At 40.7% G+C, this 26,233-nt stretch overlaps 3 protein-coding genes and 2 long non-coding RNA genes across 9 annotated transcripts; 2 read left to right on the top strand and 3 right to left on the bottom strand.

Annotated features, from left to right (window-relative positions):
- The first annotated feature begins 191 nt into the window (after positions 1-191).
- lrrcc1 (leucine rich repeat and coiled-coil centrosomal protein 1) lies at positions 192-11,006 on the top strand. Of its 5 annotated transcripts, none has more exons than XM_057057064.1 (20): positions 192-292; positions 414-581; positions 743-948; positions 1,103-1,168; positions 1,248-1,415; positions 1,845-2,011; positions 2,366-2,581; positions 2,912-3,150; positions 3,566-3,740; positions 4,370-4,518; positions 6,239-6,443; positions 6,681-6,820; positions 7,470-7,671; positions 8,212-8,397; positions 8,578-8,752; positions 9,186-9,349; positions 9,438-9,646; positions 9,911-10,048; positions 10,209-10,344; positions 10,741-11,006. In XM_057057064.1, the coding sequence occupies exons 2-20, from the start codon at positions 538-540 to the stop codon at positions 10,849-10,851; spliced, it is 3,096 nt and encodes a 1,031-aa protein (XP_056913044.1). In that variant the 5' UTR covers positions 192-292; positions 414-537; the 3' UTR covers positions 10,852-11,006. The 5 variants fall into 5 exon arrangements, with proteins under 5 accessions (XP_056913044.1, XP_056913047.1, XP_056913046.1 ...); XM_057057065.1 differs by having other exon boundaries at positions 237-292; positions 431-581; XM_057057067.1 differs by having other exon boundaries at positions 210-581; positions 2,912-3,102.
- Positions 9,357-11,655, bottom strand: LOC130539004 (uncharacterized). Its single transcript, XR_008954009.1, has 3 exons — positions 11,431-11,655; positions 9,865-10,013; positions 9,357-9,660 (listed from the first exon to the last, which is right to left on the bottom strand). It is a non-coding gene; the product is annotated as an uncharacterized LOC130539004 (long non-coding RNA).
- Positions 11,153-15,911, top strand: e2f5 (E2F transcription factor 5). The gene is made up of 8 exons (XM_057057068.1): positions 11,153-11,488; positions 12,727-12,836; positions 13,026-13,187; positions 13,567-13,675; positions 14,121-14,445; positions 15,306-15,443; positions 15,614-15,652; positions 15,739-15,911. Exons 1-8 carry the CDS (start codon positions 11,360-11,362, stop codon positions 15,813-15,815), a joined length of 1,089 nt encoding a protein of 362 aa, XP_056913048.1. The 5' UTR covers positions 11,153-11,359; the 3' UTR covers positions 15,816-15,911.
- Positions 15,912-17,907: 1,996 nt separating this feature from the next.
- On the bottom strand, positions 17,908-20,004 carry ackr4a (atypical chemokine receptor 4a). Its single transcript, XM_057057475.1, has 2 exons — positions 19,823-20,004; positions 17,908-19,089 (listed from the first exon to the last, which is right to left on the bottom strand). The coding sequence occupies exon 2, from the start codon at positions 19,072-19,074 to the stop codon at positions 17,971-17,973; it is 1,104 nt and encodes a 367-aa protein (XP_056913455.1). The 5' UTR covers positions 19,075-19,089; positions 19,823-20,004; the 3' UTR covers positions 17,908-17,970.
- Positions 20,005-24,619: 4,615 nt separating this feature from the next.
- Positions 24,620-25,279, bottom strand: LOC130538826 (uncharacterized). The gene is made up of 3 exons (XR_008953986.1): positions 25,121-25,279; positions 24,924-25,022; positions 24,620-24,810 (listed from the first exon to the last, which is right to left on the bottom strand). It is a non-coding gene; the product is annotated as an uncharacterized LOC130538826 (long non-coding RNA).
- Positions 25,280-26,233: the final 954 nt, after the last annotated feature.

Below are 26,233 nucleotides of genomic sequence, written 5' to 3'. Positions count from 1 at the left end.
AGTTTGTATTTTTGAATAGGATCAATTAAAAACATAACATGCAAAACGAAATGGTGTAATTTCTGGGTTTGTTTGTTTGTATGTATGTATGTATGTATGTATGTATGTATGTATGTATGTATGTATGTATGTATGTATGTATGTATGTATGAAAAACAGAGGAACTTGAGATTTACCGGAAGTCGTCTGTGAACAACGTCACTTAAACAGGAAGTTCAGCCTCTCGAGCGGTTAGTTTAACTATACCGAAGAAAAATAATGTTTACATTTTCTTCGGCTCTAAGAAATGATGGTATGGGAATTGTTCATTGTTTTCTTTTTGTAAATTTAAATTCTACACTTTCTTCTAAAAGACTTGTGGTCGGTCGCTAGCATGATTCGCAAACAAACTTTTCCCGTGTGGCTAATTCCAGGCTAATTCTCAGAACAGTGAAATGACACGGAGACAGCGGCATATAACGTCGTTGTGTTAGAATATGGGCTTCATTGCTGCCTAGGAAGCCCCGATAAATAACGCGACGTAAACTGGGCGTCGTTATGGGAGACAAGGAGCTGAGTCTTATTGACAAGAAAATAACAAGGTAATATTAAAGTGAACCAACCTGTTCCGTGTTGTGGGTAAGCTTCCAAGACATAAAGGGGGGTGTTGTTATTTTGTTTCTAACTAATTCAAAGTCAAAACACAAACCTTTCAGATTTAGTATTAAACGACTGTTGGTTGATCCTTTTGCTCTCTGTCCAGTTTGCTCGAGGTCGCCCTGAGTCCCACTGTAACATCTCTCAATTTGCACTGCAATCACATCCCAAGAATTGAGGGCTTGACTTCTGCTTGGCACCTGCGGCACTTAGACCTCTCCTCGAATAAAATCTCCCAGATTGAGGGTTTAAGTACTCTGACTTCACTGAGGACTTTAAATTTATCTTGCAACCTAATAACTAAAGTTGAAGGTGAGTCTTTAGTCAGCACGGATGGCAAGTGTTTTGGATTTTATGGTGTCTCGCAAGCAATAACTCTTAATTAAATAGTAATAGTCTTGCCTGGGTCCCTACTGTCATTGTTCTATGATCCATAACATTTATTTGTGTTTCCTCACTAACTCAGGATTGAATGGCCTTGTCAACCTATCAAGATTAAACTTGTCCTACAATCAGATAAACAACATTACTGGTGAGCTAAATAACAGATGAAAGATGGGGGGGGGGTTAAAAAAAGCAACGAAGAGTGACGTGCTGTTGCTGTTGATAAGGCTTGTTGCATCTTCATGGACGTGAGTACAAGCTGAAGCACATCAGTCTCCAAGGCAACCACCTGGATAGCATTGATCACCTTCTTCAGTGCCTGCTGGGATTGCAAAGTTTACGAGAGGTTATTCTGAGCCAATATGACAGCGATAACCCTGTTTGCAGGTTATCAGGTATGAACTTGAACTTCCTACATTTAGTCAGAGTATAAAAATACAGAGTTTTGGACAATCAACTCTATGTGCAATTGTAATCAGTGTACTTGATTATCGTGAACCAAAATCATTAGGTTTTATTATCATAGCATGTGTTCAAATTCCTTGCGAGCTTACTTAAAACAACACTGAAAAAACCAGCACTCCTTACCACCTTTACTGTCAGAATACATAATATGCAGTGCTACCACCTCATTATGGGAGTCAATAACATCTATAGGAATCAAAAAGCAAACAGGAGGAGGTCTTCATATAAATTTAACTTCAAGTATCGTCACACTCGGTGTGAGTGGAATGCAGCTTATGTACTAATGACCTGACAAATTGAGTTATTGGACATCTGCACAGATCTCCAGGCTTTTTAATTTACTGTATGTCTTGTGCCAGGTTACCGGGAGATTGTTATGCAGTCCTTGCCACAGATCTCTGCTCTGGATGATTTGGACCGACTGGGAAATCCATCTCATCAAGGTCTATTGAGTCCCTGTGATGTCCCCGGTTTAGACGACTATGTGGACCTCCTGCTATCCTCAGATACTAGTCACACTGAAGTGGTATTTTTTATTTATTGTTTTTTATCTAATCATTTTAAGTGACTCAGACATTTTGATCACCATTAATGAGCTTCTTGGCAATTACATTTTCAAAATATCACACCATTTTTGTTTTATTTTAATTTGTTCCAGTCATTATGTCACAGAAAAATTATTATTTCTTAAAGTGGATTGTCAGCATGTTTAGAATTTATTCATTATTAATATAATTTGCTTTTGTTTTTAACCTGCAGTATTTCTATAATCGGAAATGTATTTTTGTGCAGCAGTGGCAACAAACCCATGTGGCCACCGCCACTCCCACGGTACTCCCATTGTAGGAAAAAAGAAAGGTAATTTAAGTTTCATTTGCAGGTCAAAGGGGATGGCTGTCTCAAAAATCCCCACATCAACAACATGCTGACCCGTTTTAATCAGCCAAATGTCAATGAAGCAGTTGATAATGCAGTCAAACAACGAGAGCACCAGAGCTTCCAGCCCTTTTGTTCCAGTTTTACCAATCCAGCAGTCCCTGTTAATGAAGAACGCATAAAAAAACTGGAGCAACGGGTGTCCCAGCTCATCAAGAAGGTACATAGTTAAGATTGCTCACAGGTTTTAATTAGTTATATTAAGGTTTTCATATTGTATTTCACATTTTCATTAATCTTTGTAATCATCGATGCATTTTAAACTGCTAATACACAATTGCAGCAAGTTAAGATGGGTGAACTAAAAGCATGGGAAAACTGTAAAATGCTCATAAACAACTGTAATATTCCACTGCAAAACAGGCTCCCTGGTACAAAGTAATAGCCTAAAGCACCATATAGTTTATTCAGTTCTTATTTACATTTTAATGCGGTATTCAGTTCACTCCCAGGAATTTCTTTTGTGAATATTTCTGTTTTGTTCACACAGGCCCCTGCAGATGACACATCTAGTAGCTGTACTCATGCTGTGGTGAAAGTACGGAGAGCCAAGAGGGATACAGATCGCACGTCGGAGAGTGAGTGTGACAGCGGGAAGGAAAATCGAAGACGCTCCAGGATCCATAAACACCCTAACAGCATCTCATCTAAAGTATCCCTCAAGGAAACCAAGGACCGGAGGTCAGACAGGTATTTCTGTACCTGTACGTGGCTACCGGTACTTGAAAAGTACGGTATATACTTTTTTACTGTGAGATGAGTCTAGTAAAAACTATTAAGCTCCGACACATTTCTATGTTACAAATTACGGTACACTTGTCAGCTCTCCACCGTGATTAATTACAATCCTTCTATGGTTTCCACCCACAACTTTCTTCATCAGCTACCAGTGAGATGCTGTAATTTTGCTTAGTAAGGCCCTTTACATGTCTTAATCAAAGGCAAAGTCATTTGTATTAAGTATAAGTAGTTGAGTATTAACCTCACAATATAATTCAAAGTTTGTAGAACTTTGCCTACATTTAAAAACAGAATTGCTCATTTTAACCTCTGTTCAGCCATACATTACCAGAAGGGCTATTTCTAAACAATGTAAGATCTAATTTAGTATTTGTGTTTTTTTTTTTTTTTCCCCTCTTCATAGTGATTCAGAGAATCACAAACAGAGAAATTCAAAGGTGCCCATTGGAGCCCAGGGAAAAGCTAGTGGTGCAGGGTCTGTGAAGACAGCACAACCCACGAGGAGGGCCCCTTTCAGATCTACAAAAACCTCTGTTGATGTGAAAACCAAGTCCACTGAGAATGAGGAAACCTACAGGGTACTTCAGACTGTATAGGTCATCTGCCAACTAAATGGCAGCATAGATATTTAAAAAATTGATGTACTATGGAAAAGGTTACGTCTCTGTCTCATAGTAGTATACATAGAAGTATAAATTTTCTCTGCCTGTGATACAGTATTGTTATTCATGTGCCTTTTATTACACAAATCTATTATCAAGGACAAAGTCACGTTATTCATAATGATTTTTTTAGTTGGTTTGAAATAATTTGCTGCCAGCCTAAATTTAATAACATACATGGAAGTAACAGAAATTAAGAACACCCATGACTCCTCCATTTGTTAGGCAATTAAAAAGAGATTAGAGTAAACAAACAACCTATTCTATTATATAGATGCCATATTGAATCTTTCTAATGGTTATATTCATTTTTAACGGTTTTCAGATCTTGTATTCAAACATCTATTTACTTGTCTCAATTTATGGTGTTCATGTGACTTTATAGATTTGTTTTATCATATTGAAGTGGGACTGCTGAAGCTGCAATTGGGCTCTGAATTTTATTTGTTTTTCCTCAAGAACCTTTTATAGTTTTATTTTAACCATATTCAAAGGAACTCAATTCTTCACTGCTCATGTTTTGTTTTCATGTGTATCTGACTCAGACTATCGTTGAAGAGCGGGATCAGGAAAAAGAGAGGCGTTGGAAGGCTGAGCAAGCTGTGAGAACATTGACAGAGGAGCTGAAATGTTTGCAGACAAGGATGGATGAAGAAAAAGATATCCAAAATGTTGCCCTTCATGCCACTGACAGGTAAGAGGAAAGGATTGATTGACAAGGTGACGAGCAAAACAAGTGGTTTTGAAAGTAGATATCATAATAAATCCCTTGTGGATCTTATTATCTTACTGTTATCTTACTGTTAAATGGGCTGTCAACCAGTGTTGTCTCCTGAAAGCAGGCTTTGCTCATCTATCTGGAGTACCAAGTCCACCATTAAAGACCCTGTAGCTTCTTGTGAAATTTGGCCTCTCAAATCAATCTTTATTTATATAGCGTCTGTCACAACAAAAATTGTCTCTAGGTGCTTTACAGCTTGTTTGTCTGACCCCCAATTAGCAAAAGTGGCAAAGGAAAAGCTCCACTTTAATAAGAAGAAACCTTGAGCAGGACCAGGCTCATGGCTGGGCAGAGAGAGAGGAGAAGGGGGAGGACAGGTAGAAGTGAGAATAGGTAGAGATCAGGGAAATACATTAATTACAACAAGCTGTCAATGTAACAGTTGAGTGGGTCAGCGGGGTCAGAGGTTGGCAGGTCAGTGCACAGCTATGAAGTTGACGATACCTGTAGATGGATACAGAGAGAGGCAGAGGAGGGGGAGAGAAGCAGAAAAACTACACAAGAAAATGTATTAATGACATCATCCCTGACCTACAAGAGGAGAGGCCATGAATGGGTGACAGAAGCCTGGCAGGTGATCATGTTTCTGTACCGCTGCACCCCCAGTCTATAGCAGCATATCTAAGTTGTTAACCTAATAATTAGACGACCTTGAGCCTATACATACAATTATTAGTTTAACTAGAATAATAACTGGAACTACAGAATTACCCTACTATAAGCTTTTTCAAAGAGGAAGGTTTTAAGTCTAATCTTACAAGTAAGAGGGAGTCAGCCTCCCATACCTGGACGGAGAGCTGGTTCCACAACATTTGGGCCTGATAGCTAAATGCCCAGCCCCCAATTCTACTTTTAGAGATTCTAGGGGCCACCTCAATGCACCACAATGTGCCTTCAGTGAACTTGCAGCACAACAGTTTAGTATGGATAGATCTCACCTGTGGGCACCTGCTGGTATTTCAATTACAGTGGCTTTAATCATCTGCGATTAAAATAGTCTTATCCGTCCCTACACACACACGACTGCTGGCCTGTGAGTGATGAACATTTGTGTGCATGTGCGGACTGAGGTTTTTGTCCATTTGTTCTCTCAACTCAAACTGCATCGATAAATCTGCATAATGGGTCCAATTAGAGAGCGCTGACAAGCATATGTCAGCCGTATAACATGAATTAGTCTTACCTGTCACTTTGTAATGCTGCTGAGAACAGGCGTTACTATTGACTGTCTCAGTCATCACAAGAGATCGTACCGAACTTATTAGTAGCAAAAACATGAAGGGAATTACTGCAGGTGCTTACGTATTCTCAGTTTTTGTCATGCACCAGTCAGTCTCTTGACCAGGAGCTTCTTTGTAAAAAAAAACAAAAAACAAAAACATCTAATCTCAAGGGACAAAATGGTGAAATTAAGGTTAACTAAAAATATACACAATTAATTTCTACCATTTATCTTCTATGTCCTCATGTTTTCTTTATAGTTTTATGATTCCAAAGTAAACTACCACTTACCACAACACATCATTGGTAGTGTGGTTTAGAAATGTAGTTTTTGCAAATAATAGAAATAGACATTGTACTTTTTACTCCTGCCATTTTTTTTATACTGTTGCCATATGGTGGTCTTTTTCAGGCTGAAAGAACTATTGTTGAAGGAGCGCTCGGAGCGCTCCAACCTGCATATTCGTGTTGAAGAGCTGGAGGGGAGGTGTCAGTCCCTCACCCAGCAGCTGGATCAGGCCTGCAGCAAAGAGGAACAACACAAGGGCACAATGCGAAGGCTGGAGGAAAGAATCTCCCAAGGAGATGCAATCAGGTCTCGCCAGCAGGATGAGGAGGTGCTGTGGCTGATTTATTATGCTTCAGTTCAATGTGTAAATAAAAAAAGCAGAGGAGGGTTCATTGCGTACAAATATAAAACATTCACTGGCATGTAATCTCGTGCAGAGTGAATAAACATAGATAAAAGATTCAGTATTCTGGTAAATACAGATAAAAGATTCACTGTTCTGGTTCATTCAGCTCTGGAAGTAAATATCAATAGCAGACGTGAAATGTGTCCTGACTTCACGCAGTCAAGGCGCCACCAGGAGCTTGAGAACAAGGCAGCAGCTCTGAAGAGGGAGTTGGATATCCAGAGATTCTCAGTCCAGCAATATAAAGACAAACTCCAACAGATGCATGAACTGCTGGTCTCCAGAGAAGAAGAACACAGGTATACCCTTTCTGAGCGTTTACCTATCAGTGTTCCAAAGTGAATTGGCTTTAAAAGCAGATTTGGATGGAATAATTAGAATTTTTACCTTGTCACTGTGTGCAAAAATGCAATTCCAAGCCTGTATAAAGTTAGTAAATGGCATCATTTGAAGTATGACATCGTCTTGTGTTCCTTCCCTGCCACTGCAGCGCCAGTGTTGAAAGAAAGGGCAAGATGGAATTGATTACCACAGATTATAGAAAATAAATGTTTGATTTGGTAGTCTTGTATTAAACTTTCACAGATGATAAAAAAATCATCATCTATGAAAGGGCCTTATTAAATCATGAAGTAATTGGAACAGATGAAGTAAGGAGAGGAGAACCCAGTTCTATGTCTTTGTTAGCTATTGTTTCAACAAAGACATTGGGGAAAATCCTATTCAATTGTTATTTTCAAGTGGTTGGTCCTTTTGAAACCTGTCACAATTGAATTAAAGATGGAAATATTATTTCTTTTGTGACTTAATGACAGCCAAGTGTCAACAGCTTTTGAAGAAGGGCACAGCCTAACTCTTGGGCTTGATACCCTTAGTTGGTAAATCAGTAGCTTTTTAAGCATGTAAAAAGGAAAATCCATGGTTATGGGTTCATTTCTCTTTTAACAGAAAACAGTTGGGTGTACGGTTACAGCCTGGCGGGGCTGATTTTCTTGATGCGGTTGCAAAAGAAGTTGCATCTGCGGAACGGAGACATGCCCAGAGGGAGGCAGAGCTGCAGGAGAAAGTGGCTGAAGGCAGAAAACAGTACGCTGCTTTAGAGGACGAGTTCCGCATGGCACTCACCATCGAGGCTGCTCGCTTCTCCGAGGTCTGCTATAATGAGCACATCTGCCATACAGATGAACTTTAATCACTCCAGTCTTGTCCTGTATTATACTCTGCATTCTTCACATAGATGATCGCTTTGTGTAGCACAAAGGGAAACGATTAAACTGTAAATTAACTCAACTTGGTTACCTTTTTTTCAGCTTGATGGTCAAAGCTGAGATTGAATTAGCGTTATTACTGTGGACTATGACAGGTGATTACCATAGGAAAGACACTGCACAAAAGACTGGATTTGATTGAGTTCATCTGTACTCTTATTATGGATATTATTCAGCCTCTGAACAAAATCTAATCTCATCCTGATTGCTTCTCCATAGACAGGTTCCGACCACTTGGTTTTATTTATTTTTCGTTCAAACTTTCCTCCTGTAAAACTCTTCGGGGTGTTTTTTTTTTTTTACTTTTAAACCCTCCAACCATTTCTGTCTGACCATAAATGTGCTTTATTTGATAAAGACTTCAAGCCAGGCGGTTCTTTAGATGCTTGACTTCTCTGCCTCGTCCTCTTAATGGTGTTAAGGTGAAAGAGACTTGCGATCGATTGACGTCTGAGCTGCAGGACCTCAAAGGAGTCCTCATCCATTCTCAGCAGAAGGAGAAGAAATCTGGCTCTCTGGTGCAGGAACTCACCACCATGGTCAAAGAACAGAAGAAGCACATTTCAGAGCTTATCAAATGCAAAAAAGAAGCTGTGACTGCCCTGAAGGTATAGTACAGGTGAAAAAGATTGTAAAGAAAAAAAGATATATTCCTTAAAATATAATCATTTTCCCAGAATAAACATTTCTGAGACACCTTTGAGACAAAATGACTGGATTCAGCTGCTTTTTATTCACTGCTCGTATGAGGTGGTAATTGAGTATAGTGTTGTTTGTTCCTCTGTCAGAGACGTCTGCTCTCCCTGGAAGCAGAAGTGGAGCAGGACCGGCGCCTCAGCCTGCAGCTGGAGTTACTCCGGAAAGAAAAAGCACGACTTTTATCAAAGCTTACAGCTCAAGAGTCGGTGTTGGATGGCCTGAAGGAGGAGAGGAAACTCTGGAGCCAGGAGCTCGCCCAGCAAGGTGGGAGACTGGAAGAAGTGAATCAGTGTTAGACAATCTGAACAGCAAGAATTAGTTTCAGTGTAGAATATGTCTTGGTAAAGTCACTGACAGCTTAACAGCATTTTGGAACTTTTATTGTACAGGCACCATCTAGGAGATGGTATGGAATTGTGTCAATGATGGGGTGCTGGTCATTTGAGGGGGGCAAGTAAACAGTGCCTAGTGCTCATTTTGAGAAACAAGTCAGACAAATTAATTCTTTTTCTTTATCCATGACTGTACATAATCATGGGTACGATGCTTTTCAAATTAATATCTGAATGGTTGAGTATATTTTAGCCACTAAAGCATTATAATCCAGGTTTATTCAGAATTTCTGGAACATTAAATTATTAATATGTAATAGTGTTGTAAATTAATTAGTATTTTGATATATATTCATGTGTATTAGGAGTGTCCCTGGCTCAGGATCGTGGACGTCTGGAGGCAAGGATAGAGGTGTTGAGCACCGAGTTGGAGGATCAAAAGAAACAGAATGAGAGAAACACTGATGCCCTTAAAATCAAAAGCAAAATTGTTGATGATCAGACGGAAACTATCCGTAAACTCAAAGAGGTAAATATTCAAACTGTAACCTCCCCTTTTTATTTACTTTGAGTCTCACAAAAATGTCTGTCTTGTTTAAAAACTTTCATCGGCCAAGGCTTTGCAAGAACGTGATGATCAAATTCGCAAGATAGCCGAGGAAGCAGCTCAGGCCCAGAAGAAGCTCCAACAGCAGCTGGAGGAGCAGAAAGCTCAGCAGGCTGAGCTGAGGGAGCAGCGGGATCACCTGAGTCTACGCAAGGAGGATCTGAAACAGCAGCTGGAAGACATGCATGCAGAGCTGGAGGAAGTGAAAAGAGCTTACAGGTAAGTCCTTTGCCCTGTAGATGAAATGTCAGATTCATACAGATTTAATGTCATTTTTTCAGACTACTAAACTGGCTAATTAATCCAAATCATCCACGTGCATTCATGCATCTAAAATCTCTGAAGTATATTTGGCATCATCCTATTGTGTAAAAAAATCTGAATAATGTAAGGTCCAAAATACAGCCAAGTCTTAGTTATTGCTTATGTTTCATTACCTTGTGGTTGCTTTTTAAGTAGGTGTTTATTTTCTTTGTGTAACAGGGATTCCAGTAAAAAGTGGCAGGAGAAGGCAGACCTGCTCACCCTGCTGGAGAGTCAGGTGAAGCGCATGAAAGAGAACTTTGATGAAAAGGAGCATCGGCTTCTGGAGGAAAGACACAAAGCAACAGAAGCGCATAAGTATGATACAGACTCACATGGAATTATCCCTCCTCTTCCTCCAAAATGATATAAATACAGATCCCACCACAACAAAATTGAGAAATCTTTTAAAATCTCAATAAAACAATAACTTTCTTGATCAATATAATATTAGGTATATTTTCTGCTTTTCTTGAAGAGCTGCAGTAGAAAGGTTGCGTTCTGTCGATGATGCATTTCATCAGCAGCTGGAATCGGTTCAGGCTGCGCATCAGGCCGACCTGCTTCAACTGGCAAAGCAGAAACAGGAAGAGATTGAACGAGCTAATCACAAGGTGACCTTTTTACATTTTTACAGTTCAGTTCTCCTTCCAAGTCAAGAGACAGATTAGCTGCATATATTTGCCAAAAATAAACAAAAAACCTAATATGTGTGTGGACAGATTAATTTAAGTGACATTTCAAATAAACCAATAAACATTGTCAATTTTTAAATGACTCATAAAATCAACTGTTTTGATTGTGTAATGTATCTGTAATTAATTGTTTTACATTTTTATGTGGTAAATCATTGTCTTTAGGACACCTATTTCTTGTTGAACATGGTCCATTTTAATTCATGTTAACAATACATTTTAAACACTAAATTCATTTAATCTGAATATTTTGTTTCTGGGAACCATGAATGTGTCTTTTTCTGTAGTTCATACAAAGTTTGTGTGTTTTTCTAGGTGATTGAAGTGGAGGAGGAGATGCGTCAACTACTTGAAGAGACACAAAACAGCAAGAAAATTATGGAAGAGAAAATGAAACGTCTCACAAATGTACTAAAAGACTTTTAACAGCAGAAATATGCCTTTACGTGAATGACAATGTATACCCTTATCTATACGTCATTGTTCTTAAAAAGATCAAGTTATTATTTGCTGTAGCATGTACATTTTCATTTCAGCCCATTTCTTTTTATTTAAAAATAAGGAATAAATAGAAAAATAAAGACTTTAGGGACACTGGAGATAAGAAGGCAGTTCCAATCAGATGGTATAAAGTATACAAGATAATGAGTCAATTTAATATCTTACATTCATATGAAACATTTGTCGGGGTTTAAATGGGCGTGGTCACTGTTTAATAGAGGCGGGGCTTCTTTACCGGGGAGGGCACGAGCCGGACAAGGGTTGCCGTGGTAACTTGACTAAACGCAATGTTGATTTAACAAACTCTTTAAAATAAGTACCGTAGTCACAACTACGGACTGGCTGGAGTAACCGACGCGTTATGAAGAATGTGTAGAAGAAATGCTTATTCGTAGTTAAACACAGACTTTCCAGGGGAATAAAGAGGTAGAAGATGGATTTTGGGACACCGGTGACTCTACGCGCAGCACCGAGTCGGCACGAGAAAAGTTTGGGGGTCCTCACCATGAAGTTCGTCCGTCTGCTTCAACAAGCCGAGGATGGCGTCCTGGATTTAAAAGTGGTCAGTGAAACGGCCCCTATTGTGGGGTTTTGCTGCTTTCTCGGTATTTAGTGGTGTTCTTTACTGCCACTCTGCCCCAGAGCCGCTGTGAACAAAGGGCTGTCAGTCACAAATGCGCCCAGTCAGGTGCATTGATTTGTGGTACAGGTGGACTAGCTTAGCCGCCATTAGCCCGTCCGTGGTGTAGCTGCGTCTTTAGCAGGATAAACTTATATTTTTGAAGCTTCTCTAGTTTTGTAGAACAGATGTGAAGTTATCTATTTGATGTCGGTGTTTAGAAACATAATTTATTGGTACATAAGGTTGAGGTTCTCTTTGAACGAACGCTGGTAAACTTTGTATATTTACAATTAATAAACTTGCTAAGCTTGAGCCGTAAGGATGATTAATATATCCATATATTTACATATATATATTATATTGTGTGTTCATGGCATCGTGTTTAGGTCAAATTACCGATATGATTATCAAAGTTCGACTTTTCTAGTGTTTGCCGCATTTGTGTTATTAAATACGTTTACAAAACTAGGGATCCTTCCATTAAGAACTTGTAAATATAATATAACCTATGTTATTAAATGAATTTAAGGCGTTTCCCTTACTTCCTTTGATATCTCAAATAAGACGTTTGTGCTGATTTAAATTTATGCCACTTTATAATTTGGCCATCTGACAATGTGGACTTGATATTTTTGAATAGAGGAATTTTTTTGGTCATTTCTACCAAATGTATATTAAATTTTGCACAGAAGTAACAAGCAATAAGAAAACTTGAAATTCAAAGCGGGCCAAAGAATAATTATGAAATAATAAAAACAGTTATTTCTTTGGGGCCAATGAGAACAGTACAGTTTCATCCAACTCCTATTCAGCTAGGGAAGAATAATGTCTACCATCCAGTCTTAATTTTAAGATACTTGAGACACGTCTTTGCCAGATCTAACTAAACTTTAGTTACTAAAGTATCCAATCCTCCTGTCTTTTTTATTTCCCTCTCCTCTCAGGTGTCTAGCGTGATGTTGACACAGCAAACTCCGACCCTCTTCTCCCCCTTCATTCTTTGGCATTGTATAACTGTCTATCCCCCGCCGTTAAAGGCACCCAAACCTGGATTTGGTGTTTCTAATGGCAGCTTTTTTGCCATGTACTAATGAGGAATTCAGTTTGTGCATGGGCAACGTGTCTTGTCATTTTGATTGTCAGATTAAGACCCTTTATAGAAATGTTTAACTTTGCAGGCTGCAAGCAGTTTGGCAGTGGGGCAGAAGAGGAGGATCTATGACATTACCAACGTGTTAGAAGGAGTGGGATTGATTGAGAAGAAGAACAAGAACATAATCCAGTGGAGGTTTGGCAGTTTTTATGACGTTTTATTTTTCTTTAAGTGATTTTGATCTACCATTTAAAGTAGCCTCAGTTTAAGCCTTTGGCTCAGCTGTCGTTTGGTATCAGCATCAAATTTACTGTACCATGTACATTTTACAAGCTGTTCTTACATGTAACCTGTTGTGTGACTTTTGTCATTCTTTATCATCAGGGGGGAGAACTCACACAACCGAACCCGGGAGGTGATGGAGCAAGTGCAGCATTTAAAGGCCCAAAACTCTGAACTGGAGGCCCGGGAGAAAGAGCTGGACAACCAGAAGGCTTGGCTGGAGGAGAACATCAAGTTCCTCAGCCATGATCCTAACAGCACCACATATCCTTTAATGTTGCTAAAAACAAGATTGAAATTAGTGTTTTTTTCCCCCTGTTTTAGTATAATAATGAAAACCTTGCAATGAGATATTACCTGCATTATGTAGTTTTAAGTGTGCTTCATCCTTGCAGTTTTTATTTTTTTGTTTTGAGGGTGAATCATGAATTTGAGAGTGAAAACACTCCCAACTTGTACCTAGAAGTCCCAGTTTCTTACTGTACAGAGAACACAGCCAAAGGATTATGTATAATTGCTATTTGTGGAGGTCATACCACAACCAGGCTACTCTTGACACAAAGCCGACATTCTTGTTTTACTGGTTTTCCTTCATTTTTGTCTTTAATGCTATCCCATGTTTTCCTGAATTCTGCTTCGGCACTTACAGATTTGTGACGCATGAAGACATTTGCAATGCTTTCAGAGGTGAAACTCTCTTAGCTGTACTGGCTCCTGCTGGAACCCAGCTGGAAGTACCTTTACCAGAAAAGGTCCGTGATGGATTCTTAAGAACAGTATATATAAATGAGAATATACAGATACAAGCACCTATTCATAAAACACAAAATTGCTCACCTAAATGTGTTAATGATGAAACTAAGTCAAGAAACAGAGATCGTTTTGATGTGATTTAGTTTAGCATGTTAATAGGGATTAATAGAGAGTTTTAAAAATATCTTGAGGTGAGTTATTTAAGTAGGTACATATTGAATAATAATAAATTAGTTTTCAGGTTGCAGGGGAGATTGTGGTGAAGGTCATCTAGCGGAGAACCAAATGAGCGCCACATGTGCCCTAGCTTCAGAACAGACCATTGCCTGTTGCACATTTGCAGCTCTTCACAAGCAGTCGATCCATTTTTAGGCCTGTGATGCTTTAATGTCTTGCAAAACTGTGCAGGTGGCGGTAAATCTATCTCTACATTGATGTTTTTAGGGTCAGAGCGGTCAGAAGAAGTACCAGGTGAACCTGCGCAGCCACTTTTCTCCCATCCAGGTCCTGCTCATCAACAGGGATTCGGACTCTTCAGTGCCAGTGGTCTTCCCTGTGCCACCTACTGAGATCATCTGTCCAACTCCACCCAGTACTCCTGCTAGCCTGCAGAGGTTCCCTCTCTCATCATCTGGTCACTCCACCTCCACTTCCACCTCCATGTCCTCCTACTGGAGCCAGGACTCTCTCTGCTCAGACCACCAGATGGTGCTACCAGAGCATGATGACCTGCTGACTCCTTCATCCACCCCTCCAGATGCACAGACCGGTAAAGATGGGGGCTTTTCCTCTGTTTAACCAGTATTACTTCCTTTTCTTTCAGTTATCTGGAAATGATAAGAGTTATTGTTGTTTTTTAACATTTTGTGTTTACATTTTTAAAATAATATCTCTATATTATCTCATCAGTGCCCCAAAATAACGAGAGGACATCAGTTGCTTTTCTTAGCCCTTAGAAGCAACAACAACCTTCAGTCTTCCTGAGTATATTGTCACACAATGGGCACAGCCATATTTAGGTTTCTCCACAAACATCTGATTGGGTTCAAGTCAGGTCTCTGGCTGAGCCACATTTAGGGACGTCCACAGAGTGAAGGACCTTCAGCCCACAACTTTTGCCCCATTCAGGTTTCCATCATCTCTGACCAGTCTTCTTGTTTAAGCTGCTGACAAACGCCCCCACGTAAATGTGCTGCCACCACTTTGCTTTGCTGATGAGCAGGTTTCCTCCAGTAATAATGCTGAGTCTTAGGACCTTCCGTCTCTTCCCTTTCTGAATGACGGAGGCCGCTGGGCTCTTGGAAACCTTGCCTGTGGCAGAATTTTTGTAGCCATCCTCTGATCTGTTCCTCAATACATTCTTCTCTCTGAGATGTGGAGACAGTTTGTTGGGGTTTTAATCAGACCGCTGGGTCAAACACACGGAACGGACTAACGTTAGCGGATGCTGATGGTTCTGCTTTCTGTTAAAAATGTTGCTGAATCTTAAAACACCTATTTATTCAAGGAGTGTTGCACCCCGTAACCTTCAGCCTTCTTGAGTATATTGTCACAGACAATAAAGGCAGCAGTTTACCTCTGTAAATGGGACTTTAACGATCAGCCTTCTTTCGTTTACATTCCCGGCAGAATACGAAAGTCAGGGTGTTGCATTGTCGGAGCAGCTGCAGGTGGACCTGGCAGGTCCAGAGTTCCAGTCTGAATTGGACATGAGCAGCTTTCTGAGGCTCAACTCTGCAGGAGACCATTTGAAGGAAGACGAAGAGGGTGAGCCGCCCGTGCAACCTGCTGCTAGTTTCTCTAGACTGCACCGATGGTTTCTGAGCTCTAAAACTGCATTTGCGACTGAAATATTTTTCCTGCCCTCTTTTGTATATTTTCAACGGAGTCACTTTGTTGTAGCTCAGAGTTCCGAACATGTTGTTTTTGATCTTTAGGTCCCGTTGACCTGATTGAAGAACTAATGTCCACAGATTGTGAGAACCTGAAAATTTATTTCAGTCATTTATTTCTTCATTTTCTCTAAATTACATCTTGATCACCCGTTTCCCTCCTTACACAGGTATAGACTACAGCTTCAACTTAGATGACAACGAGGGAGTGTGTGACCTGTTTGACGTACAAATCCTCAACTACTGACGCCTGAAGATACTCCAAAGACTGCCCCCTTTTTTATTTAGAGAAGTACAAAGTTTACTTATAAAAAGGCTGTTAACCTCTCAGAAACAACACAAACCAACATCTGCCTGTTTTCTTTGGCCTTTAGCCCTCAGCCGATGCTAAACTGAGACAATGAAACTGCTCATTTATCTGCTTTTTTGCATCTTTACATTATCTATGTATGCTGCGGATGACTTTCTGTTGAGCTTTTGTTTATTTATTGGTAAAATGGCTGACACATTCCAGAGCAAAGAGGAGTTGGAATAATCCAGACAGTCTCTTTTCTCCAACTGCACTTTCACACATATACGCCGTTGTATTTTTCCACACGAGGTGGAAACGTAGAACTGAAGCCATCAGCAGTTATTTTGGTGTCAGCGCTTTTACTTTAGCTGACACACAGTTCAGTATTGGCTTCTCTCTAACTTTTATACAGGGTTTTGGAATCTAGTTCAGAGTAAAGAAGCAAGTTTCATTGCATTGAATGAATATTTTTCAAAAAAAAAAAAAAGGAATTTCATTGTTATGCTTTAGAAAATGAACCATCGTATTTAAGAAGTTGGTTACGTTTCTCTCCTGAGATGGTGAACTTTGCTTTCTAAATTATTTGGATACTGCCATTTTAGGCCTCTTTGGAGCATTTTGTTAGCGAGAATTTATTTTGAATTCTGAATCACTAAAATGTTTACTAAAATTAAGAAAGACATTTAATTTTTTTTCTCCAAAAAAGCACATTTTGAATCCCCCCCAATTGTGTTTTGTTTTTAAATGAATTAGCCATATTTCTTTTTGAAATGTCGGATGTTAAGATCATAATTGCCTTTTTTTTTGTACCTTTTATAGTTTTGATTTGTCTGCAAGACATCATGTTTTGTTGTTTATTTGCACATCAGTTTTTTTTTTTAATAAATTGATTTACTCTGAACATGCATGTTTTTCTTTAATGGAAAACAAGGACCACAGCTTGTGAATTTCTTCCGTTGATCATGATTTTAAGTCCATGTTTTGCTCCAATACCACACGATAATCTCCACGTGAGACGGCACCTGGGCCTGAACGAGAACGCCAGCGTCGCTCCAGGAAACCACCTGATGCTTAAAACAGGTTCAAACCTTTGCGATAGAACATTTGGATTGTGGTTGATTGAATATTCATCTGTTGAGCCTTTTTTCTTTCCGAAGGCCTGTTAAAATGATCAGTTCAGGCTGTAACAGTAACTTTCATAAGTGTCATCCAAACATCATCCTCGTAAACAACACATACTGTAGATAGTTGTTTTCTCCATCTGAGGAGCAGCTTTCACTCATGTGTTTTGAGGGAATTCTGCTTTTCCCTCAAGGAAGGAAAATTCCTCCCTTGAATGTTCAGTTGGAGAGAAAATAAAGGTTGCCAGAAGCAGCATGATTAAGTCCACATGGGTTAAACTGAAAATGATAACACAATCTCTTCATCCTGGCACACAATTCCTTTTTTGTTTTTGGCCTTTTTGTACGTTCTCCTCATGCCTGTGTGAGTTGTCTCTGGTCCCCTGCCCAAAATGAAGCACAGTGTGAAGCGATCATTCAAGTGTAGTAAAAAAGACTTTATTTTTAAAATATCTTTATATTTACAACATATTTGTGCAGATCCAAAATTTTAACCAGATACAGGATGTTTTCAGTTATGGTACAATTAAAATTCTTTCTTTCTTCATGTTTGGCAGCTGTGTCAGATGTCCCTACACTTCAGTGTGGATAAACACAACATCCAAATGTAATCACATAAAGCATCCTGCAGATTTGCTGCTAGAGTTGTGTTTGTTAAACATTCTGCTCGGATTCAACTATCAGAAGATGGGTGACGCTCCGAACTGAGCCAAAGTGCAGCTGGTCTAAATCCTTTCTCTTTATGTTGGAACTATACAAAAAAAAAATACTGAAAATTTCATTTGAAGAACAAACCGTTCCTCTGGCTACTTACTTCCTGGATCTGTGTCACATGGTTTTAGGTGACAAATCCAGTCTTACAGCAACAACAAACCTTGTCCATCCCTCCCTCCCTCCCTCCCTCCCTCCCTCCCTCCCTCCATCCATCCCTCCCTCCCTCCTCCCTCCCTCCCTCCATCCATCCATCCATCCACATTTTGTGTGGAAACTCAGACTGAGAAGGTGTCTGTCTCCTGAGACCCATTGTGGCTGTTAAATGACATTTCCATCCCTTCCTCTTCTGCAGGGTTTGGCCTTCTCTTTCTTCTCTTCTGGCCCAGCTGCTTGACCACTTTCACCATTTGCTGCTTGAAGGAGGCTCCGACGAAGGCATAGAGGATGGGGTTGAGGCAGCAGTGACACAGGGCCAAGCTCTCAGTCACCTGAGCAGCCTGATCCAATACTTTACTGGTCCCACAGTGGGTCACTAAGGTGTAGACGGAGTCCATGGCCCTGTAGACTTTCAGCACGTTATAAGGCAGCTGAGTCACCACAAACACCCCCACCACGGTCAGCAGCACCCTTAGAACCTTCCACTTCTTGCTCCTGCTCTCAACAGGAAGGCCTCTCAGGGCCTGGCCCATTTTCCAGTAAGAGATGACCATAACCAAGAGGGGAATCAGGAATCCCAGCAGCACTTCCATTATCTCCAGGCCAGCTTTCCCACCACTATACATTGATGGAGGGTAAACTGCCAAGCAGACACTCCTGTTGGAGGCCCATCTGACCTCTGATAGGATTAAATCAGGAAGGCCGAGGATGAACGCCAACGCCCAGACAACGAAGCACACCTTCCAGCAGTGTCTCCTGGTGAACACCCTCTGCAGCAGCTGCCCTCGGCTCTCGCCCCGCATCCTGGCTACAGCCAGGTGGCGATCCACGCTGATGCAGGCCAGCAGCAGCATGCAGCAGGTGAAGTTGACTGTGTAGCAGGATGAGACGATCTTGCACGCCACTGCACCGAGCTCCCAGCCTCTTGCCGCGTCAGCGGCCCAGAAAGGCAGCGTGAAGAGCAGCAGCAGGTCGGCCACTGCCAGGTGGGTCAGAAAAGCATCCGTCATGGTTTTGAGGCGTTTGAGGTAGGCATACACGGCCACAACTACGGCGTTACCGGCCAGTCCTACAATCACACACACGGTATATATGACGGGGAGGAAGAGGGCTGCAAAGGAGCGGACCTCTGCCTTCTCGCAGATGGTAGGGTAGTCGTCATAGGTGAAGTTGATGCTGATGTTGTCGTGGTAATAGTAGTCCAGCTCCTCTGAGACATCCATGATTATTAGGAAACACTGTGGAGGACATTTTACATTGACTTATTATGAATTTTTAATATTTTCTCTTTGTTTCCACAACAATACAGGCTAACACGAATGTAAGAATTTTAGCATTCCATTATTTTGATTAAAAGTTTTATAAACCAAACATGGATCTGAGATGAAACAACAAAAACAACAAAGCATTAAAAAAAAGATTCAACAACATGGCCCACTAATTGTTTCCAGATCACAGAATGTAGCGAGCAGCGATAAAATCTGTTGCTGTTCACATTCTTTTCCAGATCTTTAACTGTGGTGCTGTTGGACCTTTAAGTCTCAGTGAGCCTCTCTTTGGTAAACCAGAGAGGACAAAGGTCAGGTCATTAAATTATTTGAAAGGGAAACTTTTTTTATGAAAATGAACTGAAAATAAATAGAACTGAACTGCCGGTTTTAATTTCAGGTTGTGTAAAGCGCTCCCAGCTGAACTGCAGATGGCCCAGATCTTTAAATCAGCAGTTTAATCATGTTCTTAGTCATATCCTCTCATCTGACTACCGAGACAACACTTTCTTTTTCCAGCAGCTGGTGAAACTGCTCAACAAAAGCTGCTGGGGTGCTGTCACTACTACCTAATGAACTAAATCTTTCATAGATTAACACTCCAAAACCAGGTTCAGTAAAGGATTAAAGAATTCTTGTGAATATGAACACATAAACAATGCTGCAAGTTTGGACTTGAGGAAGCATGAGGAAGAGTTCTTACCGTCTCCTCTGCAGACAAATCCAGAAATCAAAAGTTTCCTGTATGGAGAGAGGAGGAGAGAGGGAAGGACAGTGAGAAATGGGAGGGACAGAGAGAAGGAGAGAGGAAGGGTGAGACTGAAGGAGATAGGGAGAGCAGGAAGGAAAGAGTGGGATGGAAAGAGGGTAGGAGAGGAAGGGATGGAAGGAGAGAGGAGAAAGGGAAGGAGAGAGTGATAGGAATAGAGGGATGTTGATAGAGGGAAATAGGCAGAGAGGTGCAAGGAGAGAGTGGATTGGAAATACGGTATGAATCAGAAGGAGAGAGGGAAGGAGAGAGAGGGATGAAAGGGTTGGATAAGGAAGGAGAAAAGGAAAGGGACAGAGAGAGAGATGGAGAGAAGGAGGGACAGGTAAGGAGAGGGAGGGATGGATGGGGACAATCATAGAAGAGACAGAAGGAGAGGAGTGAGAAGGACGGCAGGAGGGATTTTTCTCTAGAAAACATGAGACTCAATGGGACTAAAGACCCCAGAGGTTTCATGATAAGGGTTGATGTTCCATCCATCCATCCATCCATCCATCCATCCTCCATCCATCCATCCATCCATCCATCCATCCATCCATCCATCCATCCATCCATCCATCCATCCATCCATCCATCATCCATCCATCCATCCATCCATCCATCCATCCATCCATTCATCTTAGTGTCCTGAAGTATATCAACATACAGTCAGGGTTTGGGCAGCTTTTATAAAGTACACCATCATTGAGAAAACATGTTCTATTCCCTTCTGGTTGCCTGAAGTCCTCAAGTCCTCCTTCTAAATGAAAGGCTTAAGTGTTCCTCCTTTGGCTGATGGACTAATATGGCTAAAAAGCTCAACCAGAGATCTTTGACTGAACCCAAACCGACATGTGTAACAAAGAAATATTCAAGTCCAATATAATCCACTGTTTCGGTGGCACACTACACCGGAAAATGCAAAAAGGTGGATTTGAAGTTGACAATGTTCAGCTGATCAAATTTATGCTGAATAGGCTCATAAATTAGTTATCAGAAAATGCCTGGTGAGAATCCAATCTACTGTTGCCATAACCACCATAACCACTATTATTATTGCATCTTAATGAATGCTAATACGCTACCTTAACCAAAATGTTAATTAGCCTTTTAGTCCTTATCTTTATTTTATTTTGGAGTCAAACTTTTGTCAGAATGATAAATCACATGACTTGCTTTCAAATTCAAAAGTTGTTTACAATTTACAGTTAATTAAATCACAGTGTGTTACTATTCAGTAACAGTCTGGCACTGAAGACATATCTCAGCAAATGCTCATCTTTTTTCATGTTTACTGTAGTTTGATGGCAACACCGAAGCTGGTAAATCACTGTGACGCAACGGTATGACAGCATGTGTGAAGAAACAGACTCTTTGTCTCATCTGTCTACGCTTTCATAATAATGTAATTTGTAGGCAGGACCACATGTTGAAGACACACCTAGAGCTGGTTTCACAGCAGGGAGGCCTGATTGCTCAAGGCCCGCTCTTCTTAAAAAAAAAAATCTGGAAATCAGCATTCTGAGCAACCTGTGCTCATTGCTGCCAACTAGTGTTTTGACATGTGTATTACAGCATATTGGCGCACAGAACGCTTTTCTCTATGTGGATGTATGAAAATGTAGTGTAAATGGGGCTTGCTGGGATGATTTACTACTGTCCTCCTCTTCAGATCTTGTGGACAGCCTTGAGATCAGCTGGAGCTTTTTTAAACCCTGCAATTGGAATTGGCACCCAGAATAATGACGCGCTCAGTCGAGAGACCACTGTTTGAGACTAAATACAACATTCTAAACATTTTTTGCACAATCAGGTGGAAACAAATGTAAGTGTTTAATGTTTTCTACCTTAGCACCAACCAATATTTAAAGATCTCACAGCTTCCGGAACCTACATCGCCGTGATCGAGGAGTATTATTCTGTCTCTGTTGTGACAGAGCAGTAGAATTGTGCACTAGTGCGTCATCTGAGGTGGGGTTCTCTCTCTTGCGAATGAGATGTGGAAAGAATGACAATATGACACAGCCCTACTGTTTATTTTCCAGTTTTTATTTTCCCTCCAGCCTCCGGTAGAATCGACCAGATGAGGAGTTTCCCCTTTCACACTTCAACCCACGAAAATAATCTGCTTTGATTTTTCTTTTCTGGAAAAGGATACTGGTCCCATTTAGATGCTGATTAAAAAAATCAATCAAAACAAGATCTGTGAAATACAAACTTTTATTTTGCATGTGAAGTGACTCTTAAAAGCTTCATAAGTGAAAAAGACAGCATATAGACGCTGAGTGATACGTGTAGGATGGCTGTTCTGCAGAAGCTGGAAAACTGGCAATTTCCATCAGGTTAATGTGTTTTGCTTGGCCAAGAGTTCGGATGGGTCGGGCTCATTGGGCTAAGAGGAGAGAGAGACAGACAGAGAGGGAGAGAGAGAGAGAGAGGCTGTGAGTTTGAGTCTCTGAGACATGTGAATTACCAACACAGCATTACTGATGGAAAGTGGATTACCTTTACCACAAAAGGCCCATATCCTCCAGGACCTTTAGGACACCAGCACAGACAATTTGGAGAACAAACCGGCTTCTGTGATGGTCTGTTAATTTCCCCCTACAGCAAAGAAACAACGAAACCGAGTGTCATCATCAGCAGAAACCGCCTGAGGGTGATCACCAGAGTGCCTGCTGACCGGAAGTAGATCTTCTTACCAGATCGTCTGACAGCTGACGTCCATCTTTCTGCAGAGCAATGGCACTGGTGCGAGTGATGAGCAGGGAAACCTGCAGGAGCAACAGGAGCAGCAGCAGACCTCTGACCATGGCTGAGCAAGTTCAGGTTCAGAACCCAACAAGACCACCTTATATTCTGATGGCAACCATCCATCGACCAATAGGAAGCAAGAAGACACCTCTGCTTTAAAACACACTTGGTGAAATCAGAAACACTGAGGCCGGTAAATCGGCCGTGACGCAACAGCATGACAGCCTGCGTGGAGCAACGTGAGTCTGTCTGCACGTTGGCAACAACACGATTTACAGTGAAGAACAATTTTCACCGCACCGGCAAAAGTGAGGAAGCTTCGCGAAAACAAGCCACGCAACAGGACAAGGTGAAACTCAAAAACAACAAAACCTCATGCGGTGGATGGTGTCATTATCCAGCTATAAAGAATATGAGGGATTCATGTGGTGGAATGGGCCATCCTCAAAGGCTCTCCTATACTCAGAACCTTTTGTTTTCTTTCTTCTTTTACCAATAAAACATCTAACCTGTGGGAACATTTGCCTTCAAACTCTGCATATATAATAATAATATTTAGAGCTGACATTTCTAAAAATATCAATATATTTTTGGATATTTGGTTATCGATGGAGCAATCAGTACATAAAAGTCCTGTAAACTGTTTTTATGTACTATATGCCATATAGCCCATGACCTTCCATGTCTTCATATTCATTTGTGGCTGCAGTTTAATCGGTCGAATGTTCAGTAATTGTTATATATCAGTTGTTGAAGTAAATGCTTACAGTTGTGTCAGATTCCAATCAAGTGCCAGCGAGTGTTGATGGTTGTTTATGCAGTGTTGAATGGAACAGAGTAGCGTTTAAGCTACTGATGACAATCAAACAGCAAAACCTTTGCTTCCTGTTTCTACTGCAATGATGTTGGGGTCCATTAAAACCTTGTATGTGCTGCAGGTGGTACAGCGGCACATGAAGCTTCCTAAAAAGAGAAGAGAGGAGGTCATATGGCTTAAAATACCCTTAATTCTATGTTTTATAGCTCCTTCCATGTGTTTATCTTTGACTGCTATAGAACACGAAAATTCCATTCAAGAGGGTTTTGTTTTTTTTTACTACAAAAGAAATATTTTGGATAGTGTTTTTAACGGGAATTTTGTGGTGGATGTCTGAAAATGTAGTGTAAATGGGGCTTGCTGGGATGATTTACTACTGTCCTCCTCTTCAGATCTTGGCCTTAAGGCACCTTGTGGACAGCCTTGAGATCAGCTGGAACTTTTTTAAGCCCTCGCAGTTGGAACTGGCACCCAGAATAATGACGCGCTCAGTCGAGAGACCACTGTTTGAGACTAAATACAACATTCTAAACATTTTTTGCACAATCAGGTGGAAACAAATGTAAGTGTTTAATGTTTTCTACCTTAGCACCAACCATTATTTAAAGATCTCACAGCTTCCGGAACCTACATCGCCATGATCGAGGAGTATTATTCTGTCTCTGTTGTGACAGAGCAGTAGAATTGTGCACTAGTGCGTCATCTGAGGTGGGGTTCTCTCTCTTGCGAATGAGATGTGGAAAGAATGACAATATGACACAGCCCTACTGTTTATTTTCCAGTTTTTATTTTCCCTCCAGCCTCCGGTAGAATCAACCAGATGAGGAGTTTCCCCTTTCACACTCACCACGAAAATAATCTGCTTTGATTTTTCTTTTCTGGAGGCGAAAAAAATGTTTCTCTACGTCAACAGACTTGGTGTTTTAGACTTTTCCTTATTGCATTTTTGCCTCTTTTCCCGACGACGACTACGATGATAACAATAATAATAATAATAATAATAATAATAATAATAATAATATAATAATAATAGTAATAATAATAATAATAATAATAATAATTCCAGTTTATTTATTTTATTAATTTAGAATTTTAATTTATTACAATTTTCCATCGTGCAACTCTTGGCCGTTACTGGTCCCATTTAGATGCTGATTAAAAAAATCAATCAAAACAAGATCTGTGAAATACAAACTTTTATTTTGCATGTGAAGTGACTCTTAAAAGCTTCATAAGTGAAAAAGACAGCATATAGACGCTGAGTGATACGTGTAGGATGGCTGTTCTGCAGAAGCTGGAAAACTGGCAATTTCCATCAGGTTAATGTGTTTTGCTTGGCCAAGAGTTCGGATAATGGGTCGGGCTTATCGGGCTAAGAGGAGAGAGAGACAGACAGAGAGGGAGAGAGAGAGAGAGAGGCTGTGAGTTTGAGTCTCTGAGACATGTGAATTACCAACACAGCATTACTGATGGAAAGTGGATTACCTTTTCCCTTAAAAGCCCATATCCTCCAGGACCTTCAGGACACCAGCACAGACAATTTGGAGAACAAGCCGGCTTCTGTGATGGTGTTTTAATTTCCCCCTACAGCAAAGAAACAACGAAACCGAGTGTCATCATCAGCAGAAACCGCCTGAGGGTGATCACCAGAGCGCCTGCTGACCGGAAGTAGATCTTCTTACCAGATCGTCTGACAGCTGACGTCCATCTTTCTGCAGAGCAATGGCACTGGTGCGAGTGATGAGCAGGGAACCTGCAGGAGCAACAGGAGCAGCAGCAGACCTCTGACCATGGCTGAGCAAGTTCAGGTTCAGAACCCAACAAGACCACCTTATATTCTGATGGCAACCATCCATCGACCAATAGGAAGCAAGAAGAAGACATCTCTGCTTTACAACACACTTGGGGAAATCAGAAACACCGAGGCCGGTAAATCGGCCGTGACGCAACAGCATGACAGCCTGCATGGAGCAACGTGAGTCTGTCTGCACGTTGGCAACAACACGATTTACAGCAAAGAACGATTTTCACCGCACCGGCAAAAATGGGGAAGCTTCGTGAAAACAAGCCACGCAACAGGACAAGGTGAAACTCAAAAACAACAAAACCTCATGCGGTGGATGGTGTCATTATCCAGCTATAAAGAATATGAGGGATTCATGTGGTGGAATGGGCCATCCTCAAAGGCTCTCCTATACTCAGAACCTTTTGTTTTCTTTCTTCTTTACCAATAAAACATCTAACCTGTGGGAACATTTGCCTTCAAACTCTGCATATATAATAATAATTTAGAGCTGACATTTCTAAAAATATCAATATATTTTTGGATATTTGGTTATCGATGGAGCAATCAGTACATAAAAGTCCTGTAAACTGTTTTTATGTACTATATGCCACATAGCCCATGACCTTTGACCTTCCATGTCTTCATATTCATTTGTGGCTGCAGTTTAATCGGTCAAATGTTCAGTAATTGTTATATATCAGTTGTTGAAGTAAATGCTTACAGTTGTGTCAGATTCCAATCAAGTGCCAGCGAGTGTTGATGGTTGTTTATGCAGTGTTGAATGGAACAGAGTAGCGTTTAAGCTACTGATGACAATCAAACAGCAAAACCTTTGCTTCCTGTTTCTACTGCAATGATGTTGGGGTCCATTAAAACCTTGTATGTGCTGCAGGTGGTACAGCGGCACATGAAGCTTCCTAAAAAGAGAAGAGAGGAGGTAATATGGCTTAAAAGACCCTTAATTCTATGTTTTATAGCTCCTTCCATGTGTTTATCTTTGGCTGTTATA

The sequence above is a fragment of the Takifugu flavidus genome, chromosome 15 (assembly GCF_003711565.1).
Source record: "Takifugu flavidus isolate HTHZ2018 chromosome 15, ASM371156v2, whole genome shotgun sequence".
Taxonomy (NCBI): Eukaryota; Metazoa; Chordata; class Actinopteri; order Tetraodontiformes; family Tetraodontidae; genus Takifugu; species Takifugu flavidus.
The sequence above is the reverse complement of the archived record's forward strand: the minus strand, read 5'-3'. Positions and strand labels throughout refer to the sequence as shown.